Genomic DNA, 15,511 nt, shown 5'->3' with positions numbered 1-15,511 from the left:
GAGCTTTTATCCCTGTAGTTACAATATTATATAATGACTATAGATTTTCTAATTGCAGTTAATACATCTCTTTACTTTAAAACAATGCTTAATTTCGACTTACCAAACAAAAAGTAGCAAATATTGAGTAATACAATATGCTTTTGAACCAAGAGCCTCAACCTCACATTCCCCCAACTTGAAAAGAATTCAATACCGGCTGATCACGGATAATGCTCTAGAGAGAACTGAGGTTAAAACAAGTCTTGAGCTAGAAACCCTCCTGTTATTGGTGACCGCTGATGAGTTAAGCAGTTTTTAGAATCGGGAAAATGAACTTGCCATTAGTGTTACAACAGTTCTGGTCAGCAATTTTTTATTATTAACTGTTATGCACACGAACTAGCCTGCATCCTAACTATATGCTGATGAGAATTCTGGAAGGAAAAGGAGGAGGGGAACAGGAGGAAGTGGAGGAGGAAGAGAAAAGAAGGAGGCCATTCAGAAGAGGAAGGAGAAGAGAAACAGAAGGAGGAGGGAGAGGAGGAGAAGAAAAGAGATCGGCCGTCTGTTAGAGCCAATTAAAGCACGATGTCTTCTTGCAAAGTGAAACGTTGGCAGCAGCATCTTCGTTTTCAAATTTGCTCACAGTGATGAGGTGCCCTGGGCATCCAGTAACATAAATACCTAAACAGTAATCACACTAAAAATATATGCTTCAATTATTTGGATTTTGCTTTTTCAAGACCATTCTTTTGTTTTGCTTTGCTTTGTTGATGAATTGTCAATGGAAGAATAATTTAAGAACAGATTTATCACAGTCTTCATATTCAAGTTATATCTCAGAAGTTTCCCATCCAAATTAACCAGTAAGAATGACTACTTTAATTTTTGTGCTAATATGTAGGTAAATTTTTAAATTAAAGACTATCTTGTAAAAACTCACAGTGGAAAAATATCATCACTATTTTTCTTTGCCCGATTTACCATCATTAATATTTTGGCAACCAGGAACTATGAAGCTTTCTGAGACAGTTAGACTGTAGCAGGTCAAAAGTAGACTCTTGCCACTCTAGGAATTTTATTTCCTTGTCTTTAATATTGTTGCATCAATAAGTTTATAAAGTATATCCTTATAATAAGTTTTAGTGTATGTTGATAAGCATCTGCCCAAGAGCACAATTTTGAACATTTCTTTTCTCTACAAGAATAAACATGTAATTATTAAATTGTAGCTCCAGAGTTAGAAGAAAGGTCAGAAAGTTCCAAAGAATAACTATGATTAAAAATTTGCATAGTTCTTTATAGAGCTAATTGAAAATATTCAAATATCTATAAATGGAACAAGTTATAATGATATTGACGAACAACATTTTTTAAAAAAAACCATCTATATTTTATTAACTTCATTAAAAACCAAACTAGTGGGGCCAGCCTGGTTTGTGCACTCTGCTTTGGTGGCCCAGGCTTCGCCAGTTCAGATCCCAGGCACAGACCTACCACCACTCATCAAGCTGTGCTGTGGCAAGCGTTCCACATATACAATAGAGGAAGATAGGCACCGATGTTAGCTCAGGGCCAATCTTCCTCAGCAAAAAGAGGAGGATTGGCAGCAGATGTTATCTCAGGGCTAACCTTCCTCCAAAAAAAAAGAAAAAGAAAAGAAAGAAAACAAACTAGCACGTAAGTAATGTACATTAGTGGCTTCCTATTTTAATTTGTGGAGGTCTTCTAGATTTCATGTGCAAAGAGAGACAAATCAGTAAATTTTAGGGGTAATCCAATAATCCTTACACTGAAAGGAAAGCCTAGTTACGCTAGATTGAGTGATAGGTATACAGAGGCAGAAAAATTTTTCCTACTTCCCTTCTAGAGTCCTTGACTGGCCTAATAATTAAATTGAAAAGGACAAAGTAACGGGAGAAAAACAAATTTAATTTTGTACATACAGGAGCCCCATAAAAGATGATACTCCCAGGCAGTCAGGTAATTGAGGCTTATATACCATCCTGAGCTAAGGAGAAGGAGGGGTGGGGAGTCCGGTGCTTCAAAGAGGAGGAAGACAATCCACAGGAAGAGGAGATGAGCAAATATTTGGTAACCAAATGTTTGCCACGCCATGTGGATAAGTCTTTCTGATGTACAAAGTTATCTCTGGTAACACCTCTCTTCCCGGTATGGGCCCCCTAACTAAATTATTTTAAGAAGAGGTAAAAAGCTTTTCTGAGCCTGCTGGATCTCAATGACCTTCTGCTCAAAACAATCCCCATGGCAAATTGGGCTGGCATATTCCGCTCCCCCGCAGGTGTATGGATTAGGAATGCATTAAATACTTGTAAATTCTCATTTCTTAAAAGTTGAGGGAATTTCTTCATTATCTTTAAATTTCTTATTTATATTTGTCATTGATTTTTTCTGCTGCTTCCCTCTAATGCACCAACAGAGAATGTTTCTATTCATGCAAGTTCTCTCTTCTGTAGGTTATTTTATTTTAAATTACTACCACAAGAAAAGAGGTTTCTGTCAATAACAAGGAATTGAGAAGCAAAGAGAGTCAGCCCTGGGAAATAAAACAATTCAACTTTGTGTGGCTTTTTTTAAATAAGAAAGCAAATCTCTCACAAATGCTAGGCTTTAATCAAAAGTGAAGAATCACAAAGCTTTTCAGTCACTGCATTTTAAGCTTGCAATAAATACAGCCTATCTGTATTCAGAATATAAATCATTTCAATGGACAGCCAGCTTTCATTCTTTGTAGAATAACGTATGTAGGGCTAAATTTATTGATTATAGCGATTATAAAATCTGGGCCAAATATTTAAAAGAAAACACTGACGAATAACAAAAATCACCATCCATTCAGAGCACTGTGAACCAACTCACATAGAAAAATTGTGTTATTGGACTGAAGGGGGAGGGGATGGAGTTTGAAGCTTCCAAAGCTGCTGAAAATTGAGGCAGGGTGGGGGCGGGGAGGTGGGCATCCTGGAACGGAAAGAACCACTGAGGGAGGAAGCCCCAAGACCTGTGGATAAACTTTCTTCAAATATGCGTCTGGGCTGCTTACTTTTCTACCCAAATGGATTAATAAACACTGGCTTTATCCTCTCATATGAAACAGCTAAATAACCAGACTTAATATATGGAAGAATCGCTCTTAAGACAGTGGGCATTAGGCAACAAACGCCAGTGATCCCGGAGAGAAGGGAAAAAGATGAGACCTGTGATTGCCCCATAGAAGAAAGCTTCCAACCAGGCAGTAGGGACTGGGAAGCAAGACGGAGCCCCTCAGGCTCTCCCTGTCAAGGAGACCAACTTGGGAATTCCAGGAAGCTGAGACTGCTGGAGATCCCAGGGCAGAATGCAGAGAGGAGAGAGAACACTGGAAATCTGCAGAGAAGCCTCCTTGGGTACTTAGCTGAGTACAGATCAGTATACCCATAGAAGGAGACCACCGTAGGTTGAGGAAAGAACCACCCAAATGGATTACAGGGGCAGCCTCCTGTGCTCACAGAGGACCGGGAGTGACATCAGTTCCCAATCAGAGTAGGACACCTCATAATTCACCTGGCATGGCACTAAGAAGGAACTGGCCTTGGCTATGGAGAAAACGAACCCGAGACTGAACACTCTTCTGGTCCTACCTAAAAGAACATAAATGCAACTCTGGAAGGATCAATCTGTTTCCAAGTAAATTAACAGCACTCAAGGACAATTTTATTTATTTATTTAAATTTTTTTTTCCCCAAGGAAGTTTAGCCCTGAGCTAACATTTGCCAATCCTCCTCTTTTTTCTGAGGAATGCTGGCCCCGAGCTAAGATTGGTGCCCATCTTCCTCTACTTTATATGTGGGACGCCTACCACAGCATGGCGTGCCAAGCCGTGCCATGTCCGCACCTGGGATCCAAACCGGCAAACCCCAGGCTGCAGAAGGGAAACATGCGCACTTAACAACACTGTGCCACCAGGCTGGCCCCTCAAGGACGATTTTAGAAATCTAAAAATATGAGTACCTGAACTTCACAAAGCACTCCATCCAATAAAAAATTATCATGCATTCAAAGAAGCAGAAAAACACAACCAATAGTTAGAAATTCAGTTAATCCAAATTGACCCAGAAATGACAAAGATGATTGAATTAGTAGATAAAAATATTAAATGTTATCACAATTGTATGATATATCTTCAAGAATGCAGAAGAATAATTGAAAATGCTACAGAGGCTTAGGAAATATAAAAAAGACACAAATCAAACTTCTAGAGGTGAATTTTTTTCTCGCTAACTTCCGTTTTCATAGAATTAAGGCAGCAATTTTATATTAACCTGTGGTGTCCAATACAGTAGCTGGCAGCCATACTGGAAACTGAGCCTTTGAAATGTGGCTAGTCCAAATTGAGATACACCACATAAAGTACACAAGAGATTTTGAAGACTTACTATGAAAGTATATTATAAAGTATTATGTTAATATTTTATATTGATTACTTATTGAAGTAATAATATTGTTAATATTGAGTTGAATAAAATATATTACTGACATTAATTTCCACTGGTATCTTTTTACCATTTCTTTTTTTGAGGAAGATTAGCCCTGAGCTAACATCTGCTCCTAATCCTCCTCTCTTTGCTCAGGAAGATTGGCCCAGAGCTAACATCTGTGCCTATCTTCCTCTATTTTACATGTGGGACGCCTGCCACAGCATGGCTTGATAATCGGTGGATAGATTAGCACCCAAGATCCAAACCGGTGAACCTTGGGCCACCAAAGCAGAACATGCAAAATTAACTGCCATGCCATGGGGCCAGCCCCTCTTTTCACTATTTTTAATGGCCACTATAAAATTTAAAATTACCTATGTGCTTGCATGTGTGTCTCACACTTTACTTCCAGTGGATAGCATTGGTCCCAGAGAGGTGGAAACAGGGTGCTAGAGAGGGAATACAACCTGTCCACAGTCACTGCAAGAGATAGTGCAAGGGCTAACATCAAATTCAAGTTTCCTGACTCCACCTCCATACGAGGGTCCTCTGGATACTGTCCTCCAGGAAGGATGCCGAGTTCAGAGATGCACGCACACTGCGTACTCCAACATACAGTTATAAAGGACGTGAAATGGGAGTGAGTCGGGCAGGATCTGGGTGCTCTTTGCTTGGTAGAAATTGCTCCCCGTGTAGTGATTACTGTGTTTTTCTAATTTATTTTAATTTTATTGTGTATCTGTTAGCATGAGATAATTACAGTCTTATTAAAAAAATCTCTTTTGCTCAAATGTGTTTTAAAATCTTCACAACAGAAAAAAAAGGCTAATTGAGGCTGTAAAAACTGCCAAGGTATGGACAGCTAATCTTCGACAAAGGAGCTGAGGGCCTCCAATGGAGAAAAGAAAGTCTCTTCAACAAATGGTGCTGGGAAAACTGGACAGCCACATGTAAAAGAATGAAAATTGACCATTCTTTTTCACCATTTACTAAAATAAACTCAAAATGGATCAAAGACCTAAAGATTAGGCCTGAAACAATGTCTTCTAGAAGAGAATATAGGCAGTATACTCTTTGACATCAGTTTCAAAAGAATCTCTTGAGACACCATAACTCCTCAAACGAGGGAAACAGTAGAAAGAATAAACAAATGGGACTTCATCAGACTAAAGAGCTTCTTCAAGGCAAGGGAAAACAGGATTGAAACAAAAAAACAGCCCACTAATTGGGAAAAAATATTCACAAGTTACTTATCCGACAAAGGGTTAATCTCCATAATATATAAGAAACTCACACAGCTCAACAACAAAAAATCAAACAACCCGATCAAAAAATAGGCAGGGGACATGAACAGACATTTCTCCAAAGAAGACATAAGGATGGCCAATAGACACGTGAAAAGATGCTCATCATCACTAATCATCAGGGAAATGCAAATCAAAACTACACTAAGATATCACCTTACACCCATTAGATTGGCAAAAATATCCAAAACCAAGAGTGACAAATGTTGGAGAGGTTGTGGAGAAAAAGGAAGCCTCATACACTGTTGGTAGGAATGCAAACTGGTGCAGCCACTATGGAAAACAGTATGGAGATTTCTCAAAAAGTTAAAAATAGAAATACCTTATGACCCAGCCATCCCACTATTGGGTATCTATCCTAAGAACCTGAAATCAGCAATTCCAAGAGTCCCATGTACCCCTATGTTCATCGCAGCATTATTTACAATAGCCAAGACGTGGAACCTAAGTGCCCAGCAACTGACGATTGGATAAAGAAGATATGGTATATATACACAATGGAATACTACTCAGCCATAAAAAAGGACAAAATCGTCCCATTCACAACGACATGGATGGACCTTGAGGGTATTATGTTAAGCAAAATAAGCCAGACAGAGAAAGACGAACTCCGTATGACTCCACTCATAGGTGGAAGTTAACATATAGACAAGGAGAACTGATCGGTGGTTGCCAGGGGAAAGGGGGGTGGGGGGAGGGCACAAAGGGTGAAGTGGTGTACCCACAACATGACTAACAATAATGTACAACTGAAATTTCACAAGGTTGTAAACTATCATAATCTTAATTTAAAATAAAAAACTGCCAAGGCATAAACTGTAGCAACAAAAATTTCAGTGATAAAGAACTGCTAAGGGATTAGAGCAAAGTAATTTTTAGCGAGTAACACTAGGTGCAAAGTGGCTAGAGTTACATCTTCTGGTTGAAAGAAACCGTCCACATGAGTTATATTTGCAGATTTAAAGCATTGCTCCAATTACGTCCTTTTCTTAGCTGGGAAAGTCAGAAATCATTGGGAGAAAGTTCAGATCTCTTACCTAAAAAAATGTACACACACAAAATCTTTGAAATTGCAAACAATTTCAAAGGACTGATGTGCCAGCCTCTGTCTTCTGACTTTTAGATCCCCGAGATGGAGCCTAAGAACCTCTCCATCCCAGCTGAGTGCCCCTCCTTACCAATTCTAAGTGGTAAGTGATAAACGTCAGGTTAAAGGTGCACCACGTGACTGTTTAATGGCTAGAGATGGCTGGAATAAATACATACAGAATGTAACTATCTCACTGGAAAGAAGAGACTCTGTCCTAATATTACTGGTAAGAGAAACTGAAAATAAAGTCTTACTGACCTAAAAAAAATAACAAAATTTATAGGGAAAAGTGAAAGCAACATTTAGAGGGAAATTTACACCTAGAAAAGAAAACAATTTAAAAACTTCCACCTTGAGAAACTAGAAAACGAAGAGCAAAATAAACCCGGAGTAAGTAGAAGAAAGAAAATAATAAAGATCAGTGTGGGAGTAAAGGAACTAAAAAACAACAAACAAGAGGGAAATTGAACATAGTCAATAACAGCTTTTTTGGAAAAAAACACTAACGTTGAAAAATCCCCAGTGAGACTGGTCAAGAAAATAAAATTAAAAAATTTATGAATGTGAGGTTATGGCTAAAGTTTCTACAAATATCACAATTTTAAAAGGAAATGTTATGAACATCTTTATGTGAATCAATTCAACAATGTAGATGTAATGAATTTTATTTGAGGAGAACAGCTTATTAAATGAATGCAAAAAATAGAAAATCTATATCTATGTGGATTAAAAACATGAATTGTCAAAGTCCTCTTTAGAAGAAAATACCAGGCCCAAATTGGTTCACTGCTATAGTCTCTCAAGCATTTAAAAAAGAAATAACACCAGTCCTACAAAAATCTTTTCATGGGGCCGGCCCCGTGGCGGAGTGGTTATGTTTGAGCACTCTGCTTCGGTGGCCCAGGGTTTCACCAGTTCGGATCCTGGGTGCGGACATGGCACTGCTCGTCAGGCTGTGCGGAGGCAGCATCCCACATGCCACAACTAGAAGGACCCACAACTAAAGATACACAACTATGTACCAGGGGGCTTTGGGGAGAAAAAAGGAAAAATAGAATCTTTAAAAAAAGAAAAAAAGAGAGCAAACAACCTGAATAGACCTTTTCCAAAGGAGAAATACAGATGGCCAACAGGAACATGAAAAGATGTTCAACATCACTAATTTTTAGGGAAATGCAACAAAAGGCTACAATGAAGCATTACCTCATGACCATGAGAATGGGTACTATTAAAAAGACAAGAAATGACAAGTGTTGGAGAGGATGTGGAGAAAAAGAAACCCTCATACACTGCTGGTGGGAATGTAAACTGGTGCAGCCACTATGGAAAATAGTATGGAAATTCCTCAAAACACTGAGTACAGCTATTCCCTTTCTGGGTATTTATCCAAGGAACATGAAAACACTAAATCAAAAAGATTTTTGCAACCCTCTGCTCATTGCAACATTATTCACAATAGCCAAGACTTGGAAACAACGTAAGTGCCATCAACAGACAAAGAAGATGTGGTGTATTAATACAATGGAATACTACTCAGCCATAAAAAAGGATGAAATCTTACCATTTGGGACAACATGGATGGACCTTGAGGGCATTATGCTAGGCAAAATAAGTCAGACACAGAAAGCCAAACACCATATGGTTTCACTCATATGTGTAAGATAAAACAACAAAAACAATGCTAATAAACAAGCACATAGATATAAGGAACAGATTGGTGGTTACCAGAGGAGAAGGGGAGCAGGCAGAGGGCAAAGGAGGAAAAGGGCACATGTGTATGGTGAGGGATGGAAACTAGACTTCGGGTGGGGAACATCATGTAGTCTACACAGAAATCGAAATATAATAATGTACACCTGAAATTTATATAATATAAACCAGTTATCTCAATAAAGAAATTAATTAATTAATTAAAAAATAAAAGGCAATGGCTGGAAACACTTCAAATGTCCCTGAGCAAGTACAAGGATAATAGAAACTGTGGTTTATTCATACAATGGAATATCACTCAGCACTAAAAAGGAGCAAACTACTGATCGAAAAACATGGAAGAATCTGAGACTTTTTACTAAGTGAAAGAAGCTGGACACAAAAGGCTACATACTGTATGATTCCATTTATAAAAATTTTAAGAACAGATAATATTAATCCATGGTGATAGAAATAAGGAAAGTGTTTATTTTTGAGGGAGTCTTGCCTGAAAAAGGGCACTCGGGGAATTTCTGGAGAGACGTAAATATTCTGTATCTTAATTTACATAGATTTGCCAAAACTCACCGAGCTGTGCACTTAAAATCCGCATCCTCTTCCACAAAGCGGGAATGCCTTTCGGAAGCCGCCGCTGGAGTCCTGAGAGAGCCCCAGCGCTCTGAAGGCACTTCGAACCTTAAATGGCCTTCGTTCGCTATTTGTTTAGCTCAGCTCAGAGGACACAGTGAAAAGGTATGCGTTCCAACAGGTCATCTCAGGGGACCAGGGGCTTTTTTTGTACAAAGTTTCCGGTATCCCAGAACAGATCTGCTTTCTCTGGCTCCCTACACCCTAAAATCAGGCGACTGTGTTGGGAGGCCGTTGTAGGGCCATCCCCTGGTAACAACTTCCTCCTTATATCTTGCTTCTATGCCGCTTCTGTGGTCTCTGATACTGCCGCCTGCAGGCTCACTACTACAAGGAGTGGAGAGAAGCGTGTTGTCTTTGGTAAGAAAAATCCTTTGTCGCCGCACAGGAAGCAGACCTGAGATTTCCTCCCAAAGGCCTTTGCTGCAGCAGCAGATCAAAATGCTAACCAAAGAAAGACCTCCTAACGGAGGAAGGAGATACAGAGAGGTAAACTGTGTGCCTTTGACGCCCACAGGTGACCTGCAGTAGTTCCAACCTGCCGGCAGCGCCCCTTGGCTCAGAGCCCTCGCGCTCCTGGACTCACCTGGTGCTGAGGACCAGCGCCGGCAGCAGAGGCAGCAGGTACAGCGCCTGGCTGAACTGCATGCTGTCGCCTGCCGGGGCCTCCTTCCCTCGCTGCCTTCGCTCTCCCTCCTCCGGGTCTTGTCGCTCCCTGGTGCTCGTGTCTGTCCCAGGCCGGCGATGAGACCTCTCCAGCGGCGGACAGACAGAGACAGACGAATTGACCGACGCCTCACAAAACTAAGAGGTGGGAGCGTGGAAATCAGCTCTAGGAGTGATGTCACCGGCGGCCTAGGAGAGCCCTGCCCAGGATCGTTCGGCGCCGCCGCTCCCGAGCCCGGAGGGCGCGTTGTCCCTCGCGCTGGAGGCGGCGCGGGGAGAGAGAGGGGGCGCCCAGCGAGGGCCCCGCGCGCTCGGGTCACCGGGCTGCGATCTGGTTCCCGGCTGCACACCCGCCCGAGGCTGATCGTTTATCCCATTTCTTCCGAAGTTGGGAAGGGGCCAGACCGGGGCGAGGACAGAAATCTAATTTGCCAGTATTGAACCTGAATACTCTGCGGGAGATGAGACTGAATTCACTGGGAAAGATGATCAGATGCTCAGAGTCGCAGGCAGGTGTCCCGCACCTGATTACACAGTATTTGGAAGAACAGTGTTCTAGAGACGGCATTTAAAATATTGTTTTGATTAAAAGCGCACGGCGATCTGCCTGAGGCAGGAGCTAAAGGGGATGAGAGAACTAGGGAGCAGGAGTGAACAGCACCCAGAAAAGCACACTGAGGGCAAGTGGCGTTTGCTAACTCCAAAACGTGGGTTCCTTTTCCCAGATGAGGCTCATGACGCGTAAACAGTTGAGTAGAAAAGCATCAGTAATTAACAAAGAGGCGGCAGTGGCGGACTGGGGTTATGATGTTTGTATTTTTTTTAATCTGTCCCAAATTTCTTGTAAGAAGGCAGCAGTCGATGACCTTCATTTTGAGAAAAATAAATAAATTTGAAAAAATAAATCTCATGTCTTTTTTTATTTTCAAGTTTTTATTTTTTGAAGCAAATGTACATCCTCTCCTTTTTAAAGGCTATTTTGAAGAAGGGCAGTTTTGTTAACCCATTGTTTTCTATCTTTGAATGAGATTTAAATTTAGAACATAAATATGGAGCAGACATAATGTCTTTAATAGCCCAGGTCATTAAAATATATGAGTAGTTTTGCAAGCTGGATGCCTGCCCTTGTGTAACAGTAGAACCACAACTCATATCACTTAGGAGCAGACAAATCAACTCCCACGTGAAATGCATGTTATTTGGGAGGAAAAATGACAGCATAGTTTGTTAAAAATAGATTCTGTAAAGTTGTACTTCCAGGAAGATGGAGACTTTCTTCTTCATTTAAAATTTAAATGAAATTTTAAATAACATTTAAAATTTTAATGTTAATACATTTAGATGTAATTTCCTTTAGTCTTCTCACTAAATGCAAATAAAACATTGGACATTATATATAAAAGAAACATAAAAAGACTCCTAAAGGCAGAGACTACTATCTAAGATGAATATGTGTGTAACAGGAAATAACACTAACTGTGTACGTTTTTGTTTCACAACATGTGTATGTGGTTATCCTATGTACTCATTACAGAAGGTAAGTTACCAGGAATTTTTACCAATATTCTCTTTCCTGGAAACGATTGTCACAGAAAGATCAGGTTTGCTCATGTTCACTAAATTATTAAAATAGTGCAAATGGTACTCAAAGTTAGTCTGCATCATTTCAAAATTTGCACTTACTTGACAAATATTCTTTTTTATGCTACTGATGAAAGAAAAGATTTGCCCCACTGTAAATTATATTAGTTTCTGCTAGACAATCTAGCATTAGACACCAATCCTTATCAATCATATTAACCCAAGAAATATCAGAATGAACTTTTCTTAGACTTCACACAAAGTCAGTCCTGAGTCTGTCATTTCATCAAGTGTCCCTAAATAACTCTGAAATTGTTTGGTCTGTTATCCATTTCCTGCAAGCAAAAAAAAAAAAAGGGGACATCTAATTTGGAATTTGGAAGATCATATAGACTGTTGGGAAAGAACGTTTTGGAAGGTGAACTTAAGTGAGGTTTTGGAAATTCTTGCAATTTTAGAGGATCAGTGAATTATATCATGAATTCTGATACTGCTTTGCCTCTCAATGGAAGTCTTCTCTTCTTGGGGATTTTTACGACCATGACTTTTCATCATCCACGACAGTCTCACCCCCCAGTCACGGAGAGATGCAAATCCATAAGTGACCTTATGGCTTCAAAGGATTGGTACTGATGTTTTAAAGATCCAACTGCTACAGGATACTCAGCAGACAGCATCCATACTACATTGAGTCCAAAACAGCTGAGCAACAGCCCTTTGCAGAATCTACACCCTGGTCTGGATAAATGATATCAGGACAATCCAAAAAATTACACTGGGAGCCCACTCTCCAGAATTTGTAGGATTGGGGACCACAATTACATCAAGCATGACTTCACTGTAAATAACTCACCCTAGGGAGTATGACTTGACTTGAGGAATGACTGAGTACATAATATAGTTAGGTTTGGCCCTGGCTCTCCCACACCTATTCTTTTGACTTACCTCTTCTTTTACAATGAATTTTATTCATTCTCTTACTAAACATTTATTAAAAACCTGCTATGTACTACATATTTTACAGCATAAGTTGTAACTTAATTGGCCTATAGAATTTAACCAGTTGTATTACTTGTTAAATTCTACTGAATCGGAGACCTTCTAATTGATTTTGTTTGTTAATTTTCAAGAGCTGATTACACTCTTTCACAAGGAGCAGTAACTTCTATATTATTGTTTTCGTGTATAGGATCTTATTTAATGACCATATGGAGTGGACAAAGGAGACTTGGAAGTTACATAAATCTCTCAAGGTCACACAAGTAAAAGGTGACAGCCTGACTTTAACCCACATCAATACTTTTTTTGTTTTTGTTCTCGTGTTTTAAGCCTGAGGTCAATAGTGTATTAATTGCAGAGGTTTGACTTCAATCTCTGTCCAGTCTTACTTTTCTACATATCACACTTCCTGTAGTAAACTGGCTTTTCTGCTTATACCACTCTCTCTCTATGTATATCTATACACACATATATACATACACATTATATATACATTTATATATATTTATATTTATATATACATTGTATAAACCAAATAGTGACCTAAACTTATTTCTTTAAGATTCTTACTTAGATTAATGTTCACCAAATATTGTAAGTGCCTAATTAGAGCTATAATACCTACTACTCCTAATAAAGCTACACAATCAAGACCTTATCTAAGCTTATCTTAAGCTCTTCCAATTTAAAATTTTTACAATGAAAAATGTTGATGTGGCATTTCACCAGTTTCTCCGTCTTTAAAACCGTCTGTTTCCAAGTTTTATGGAAGACACTATCTTGTGTTTTGTTTTTGTTTTGTTTTATTTTGTTTTAATTCACTCACTTAGAAAACCTACAGTATGAGAATAGCATTGAAGAAGACATTCGTACTCACTATATCAGTTCTCCATTGATAGATTGAGTTACGCAGTTGCTTCAACATTTCTCGTTACTCATCCACAGAACCTAGAAACGAAGTATTGTGTGTTGCAGATCTTTGAGGCCTGTGCTCCAGAGCCCCACATCAGGAAATGTAAGGGGTCTGAGTCACACTGTGGGAGTCACACGACTCATGCTATCAGACCCCCAAAGGTGCCTCTGCTCATCTATTGAAATCAAAGCTGAAGTCTCAAGCAAAATCCACCCCAAGGCACCTTCGCACAAACATCTTTATCACCAAATACTTGATGCCCAAGTAGTTTTAAGTGACTAAGAAATAAGCGAGTTGGTGTAGCGTATGTGAGTGTATACATATACATACATGTATATTCATATATTTTCATTTGTAATGTATATATGTATGTGTTTATATATACACACAGTATATAAACCATACTATATAGATATAAATAAATTATATATATATATAATGGACACCAAAAATACATTTTTGTCTTTTGCCTGTCCAGTCTGCATTATCATACTTCTAATATAAACACTGATTTTCCTTTGAGGAAAACGAATCCTCATCTTCCTTAAGTCCTTGAGTTTTGTTTGTTTATTTGTTTGTCCTTATGGCTTTATTGAGGTATGACTAACACATAAAAATCGTATACATTTAGATTGTAAAATGCTATTTTTTAAGGGTGCACAACGTGATGATTTAATATGCTAATACATTGTAAAATGATTACCAGAATCAAGTTAACACATCCATGACCTCACATAGTTCCCATTTCATGTGTGTGTGGTTAGAATGCTTAAGATCTATTCTCTTAGCAAATTTTAAATATATACTACAATATTATTAACTATAATCGCCATGCTGTGCGCTAGATTCTCCTGCACTTTAAATGGGGTTAAAGATACTGCCAATTTTTAGAGGTACGTGTGTATCTCAATCCCTGCCAATTGGCATATTTTCTCTCAAGCCATATAGATAGGGTCAGGTACAGACTTCTGTGAGGATGGAAAGAGGTGTCATATATGTAGATTCATAGTACAAAAGCCCACATAAACTATCCCATCAGCCTTTGAAGACTCTCCAGGCCACATTTGAAAGTCCACTTTATTGTTTCTGATTTCTGTGAAGTTGGAGAGTGATGGCAGCTGTCTAGTCCATTTCACTTTTCCTGTACTCTTTATGACTTGTGATTTCACCCCTAAGCAAACCTTGTGTTCATTTGATTAAATGAGCCCTCAAAGTTCAATTACCATGCTAAATCCTCTTTTACAGTTTAGTTTTTGTTTTTATGATCTTTAGTTGGAGACTATAAATACTGGGATTTCTTATGTTTCCGTGCATTGCCTCATTGGATTATCAAAGGCACATTTCTGTTTATTGGATTTTATCCTGTGGAATGATTGTAAAATCCATGAAACATTTAAGTCTATATCTAAATCAGGTCTTTATCTTTTATTTGATTATATGTCTTACCTTTCCATCCACTGCACTTCATTTCCTTGCTGTCTAAAGAAATCAGGCTGCCCATAAATAGCTACCTGGAATTCTACTGACGTCTCAGCCATTCATGGAAAAAAGTGAAAAGATTCAAATAGGGAATGTACCTCTTTGAAAAGAAATGATTGAGCAAGGTTTTGGTTAAAGTGAATACGACATAATTGACAATAAAACTTGGTGTTTATAGCACTCTGACATTCTCAAAGCACACAAGACATAAAAGCAAGTACTGTTACATCGTATGGAAAATGAAGCACGAGGAGTTGAAGTAACATCCCCAAAGTCACCCTGAATGATGATCATTGAGCCGGGATTGTGATACAGAACTACTGAATTCAATTTACTGGTCTAACTACTGTAACCCCTTTGCAAGCATTCTTTTCATTGAGTGAAGCTATGTGTTAGGCATTTTGCTAGGTGTTGTGGGGAGTACAGTGTTTAGTAAGACGTAACAAGTCACAATGTAGTGACTACCTGGAATGTTTTGCTTTTCTCCCTTCTTTACTTATTTGAGCATAAACTAATTATTTTTAAAAAGCTGTAAATGAATTTAAATAATTAGGGTGCAGTTTCCTCCTCATCTTATTTCTATTTGAGAAATGCTCCAATCCTTTTTAGCACTGATTTCAGAACAATATGCTTGTGGTCTAGCTATTTCTTTTCAAGAGACTTCAAAAGACTTAGAGGGAGA

At 38.8% G+C, this 15,511-nt stretch overlaps 1 protein-coding gene across 1 annotated transcript in view; it reads right to left on the bottom strand.

Annotated features, from left to right (window-relative positions):
• Nucleotides 1-14,888, bottom strand: part of LOC139041245 (uncharacterized) — a 59,705-nt gene extending 44,817 nt beyond the window's left edge. The window contains exons 1-2 of the mRNA XM_070491527.1: nt 14,797-14,888; nt 9,778-10,217 (exon numbers count right to left, since the gene is read on the bottom strand). Coding sequence (XP_070347628.1) covers nt 9,778-10,217; nt 14,797-14,888 — 532 coding nt within the window. The remainder of the gene's footprint in view (nt 1-9,777; nt 10,218-14,796) is intronic.
• Between the last annotated feature and the right edge of the window lie 623 nt (nt 14,889-15,511).

Source organism: Equus asinus, chromosome 20 (assembly GCF_041296235.1).
Source record: "Equus asinus isolate D_3611 breed Donkey chromosome 20, EquAss-T2T_v2, whole genome shotgun sequence".
Lineage (NCBI taxonomy): Eukaryota > Metazoa > Chordata > Mammalia > Perissodactyla > Equidae > Equus > Equus asinus.
This window is presented reverse-complemented; position numbering and strand designations above follow the sequence as displayed.